At 47.4% G+C, this 3140-nt stretch overlaps 1 protein-coding gene across 1 annotated transcript in view; it reads left to right on the top strand.

Moving 5' to 3' along the window:
• Positions 1 to 3046: 3046 nt before the first annotated feature.
• Positions 3047 to 3140, top strand: part of st3gal2 (ST3 beta-galactoside alpha-2,3-sialyltransferase 2) — a 15651-nt gene continuing 15557 nt past the window's right edge. The window contains exon 1 of the mRNA XM_035665727.1: positions 3047 to 3123. Coding sequence (XP_035521620.1) covers positions 3047 to 3123 — 77 coding nt within the window. The remainder of the gene's footprint in view (positions 3124 to 3140) is intronic.

The raw sequence follows: 3140 nt of genomic DNA, 5'->3' as shown, positions 1-3140 counted from the left end.
CTCGTGGGATGAGTACACAGCTGTAGTTCAAAGATTTTCCTTTAACCAATATTCCGAGTTCAGCAGCAGAAAAATCGCTTTCTGTTGTGCTGCATTACTTTCCAGTCAGCACACATCAAAACAGCCGAGCATCAGATCTTAATGAGTCAGAAATCTGATTAACTTCCCTTACATCTATAGTCTTAATAAATACCTTGATACATTGCAACCTGCCGGCAATTTGTAGCAGCCTTCGTGTAGCAAGTGTAATTAGCTAATTAATTTAAAGTTAAACTTATAAACCAGGAATGCATAGAAGATAGCAATCCCCCGCAGACAATCATCTCGTACAGAGATGAAAACACAGCCGCTACCAGATCTGAGAGCAGTTTGTTTGGATGGTCTGTCTCTCTGCTTGGTATTCTACCCCAACTCTTTCAGTCTGTATCCTGTCAGTCTGCTTCAACATTTCCAATTCCGCATTGTGACATTTTGAAATGTATTCAGTACCAATCAACAGACACACAAACAGGACCGAGCAGAAGTTTGCTCCATGTTTGCCCTTGTCCCTCGTGATGGACAGCGTGAAAGACAAACTGAGCAAGAAGAGAGTAAGGATAAAAAGAATAATGAAAAAGAACAGGTGCAATTGAAACAGCAGTAAAGAAAAAAAAGGTTGCTAGAGACAAGTAAGAAAGGAACAGTTTGAGGTGAGCCGGGTTACACCGAGGGGAGCGAAGAGGAAATAAGAATTAAAAAGAGGGGAAGACGATCGGAGTGGAAAAGGAGACGAGGATTAAAGATGTCAATGTGGTCAATGAGGCTAATGACAGTGAATGACATTCTGTCTGTCTCTTTTATCTCTTTCTCTCTCTCTCCACAGGTTTTCCATGGGAACAGGTAGCAAGACGTGCCGGTCAGATCCCTGAACGATACACCAACGCGCACAAACACTGACATTTAATCATGAAATAAAAAACTGGGAGCAGTGGTTTGTCCCCTAAGGGTCCAGCTTACACAGAAACACACACACATATCAAAAACTAGTTGCTATTGCAGCAGAAATACAACACTTAGATCATTACAGGTAAATTAAGCAGGTGTTTATAGGGCATCAGATGAATATGGGCAGGGCAGACAGCTGGCATAAAGTGGGCACTGTTGGGGTCTTACCCTCGGATTACCGTTTGGCAGATTAGAGCTGAGCAGCAGTCACCTCAAGCTCACCAGCCTCATGAAACGTACGCCGCCAGCCAATAGGGCGTGCACAAACAAACACACACAGCTGCACAGCTGTAGAACACAATTAAATTAGTTCATCTGGCAGACAGTGTGCAACCCTAGCTTAACACCATACACACATTAAATCACAGGCACAAAGAGGTGCACACACACACACACATGCTCTGGGCTGCAGGACAGACGCTGCCCCCACCCTTCCTCCCATCGTCCTCTCAAAGCCAGCTGGAGAGAAGATGAGATTTGGGGCTGATTGGTTTTGTCTTTTTTTCCATCGCACCCTCTGTGCAACACTCCATCGACCACTTTCGGCTCTCCTTGGTGCAGCTTCGGATGAACCATCGTCCTAAAAACGGAAGGACTTCGGACAATCCGCTTGCGATGCTTTGATTACTTCTACCCAAAGTCATTCTTACTTTTATCTCTGTGTTTTTTAATCTCTATGGGTGCAGAGTGGAGCAATCAAAGGACGTCTTGATGAGTTGTTGGACTTCTGTGGGAATTGTTGGCAGAACTGAACTGAATGCTGCACTCTCACTGGAGCAGCGTCACAACTTTGTTCAAAAATCTCATTAAGATTTCATCAAACGCCACAAAGAATTTAAGCTTTTTATTCCTAACTTTTTAAACTTTGTGTCAGAGGAAAGTGTGGAGAGGGACGGTAACAGAGGAGTGCTTTAAACTTGACAGAAGTGCTATTCACAGAGTGGCTCTGAGAGCCTCGGTGAAATAGGCAGACACAGACAATGGACTGAAAGGGGTGAAAGGAATGGAGAGACCTTGAGATGGAGAGAGGGAAGATGAGCCTTGAGTGAAAGGCAAAAATAGGAGTAAAATAACGGAAGAGCGAATACTGAAAAAAGGCTTATAACAGAGGAATGAAGCAGTAAAGGGGAAAAGAGGAACAAAATAGGTATTCTTTTGGTCTAGGATGGCTAGAGACGTGATGGAACACCCTTCAGGCCAGACCTCCTCCCTTCTACCGCTCCTCCTCCCTCTCCTCCTCCTCCCTTCTTCCCTCCCTCTCTCCGCTGCACTCAACTAGTCTGCCAGCTTTCCTTGGCTACGTCGCTTCAGTGCAACGGGAGAGACAGAGAAAAAGAGAGAAAGCGGAGCGCTGGAGCCGAGCTCAACATTCACACAGATGGCAGAGAAAACGAGAAGGACCTGCTGCGTCCATCCACAGCGTGCACTGGATTTCACTGAAGATGGACACTGCAGTTAATCCAAACAAAAAAGAGGGGGAAAAGAGATAGAGGTGGACGTAAAGACAGTGGCAGCCAGAGAAGGGAAAGTTAGAAAGTGAAGGAGGGAATGAACAAAGGATAGAAAGGAGCAGAGACTGTGATCGGAGCTGAAGGAGAGATCACCTCTCACTGAAAGCAAAGGACTTCCGAAGCAGTCAGGATACAGCTGTGTGTAATTCAGCTGCGACTCCAGAGTGTGTGTGTGTGTGGAGACATTTTTGTGTGTGAGACGAGCACATAGCTGTGAAGGAGAGAGAGAGAGAGAGAGAGAGAGAGAGAGAGAATCCAGCGGGAGACGGAGGGAAAGCGTAGGAGCATCGCTGAGTGCACAGCTTGACTGTGAGACAAATTGACTCTGACACATTGTCTTCCATCAGTGTCTGTGTGTGTGTGTGTGTGTGTGTGTGTGTGTGTGTGTGCGTGTGTTTATACTAATCTGATATAGTGTGTGATCTTGTGCTAGTCGGGGGGGTTGTCCCAGTCACGCTGACCAGGCCTTGGTGGTCTTTGCGTGGAGGCGGCAGCAGCGGAGGAGCTGGTGGTGGTGGGCTGGGGACAGTGGCAGGCCTAGGGGTGGGGGCATGGCCATGGGGGGGCCGCATCCCGTCCTCCACCCTGCACCGGGACAGGCGGTGGGGCTGGGGGTCCTGGGGCGGGGGTCCATCCAGGGGAGCT

This window comes from Morone saxatilis, unplaced genomic scaffold, assembly GCF_004916995.1.
Source record: "Morone saxatilis isolate NCDOM2014 unplaced genomic scaffold, NCSU_SB_2.0 Contig2, whole genome shotgun sequence".
NCBI lineage: Eukaryota > Metazoa > Chordata > Actinopteri > Moronidae > Morone > Morone saxatilis.
This window is presented reverse-complemented; position numbering and strand designations above follow the sequence as displayed.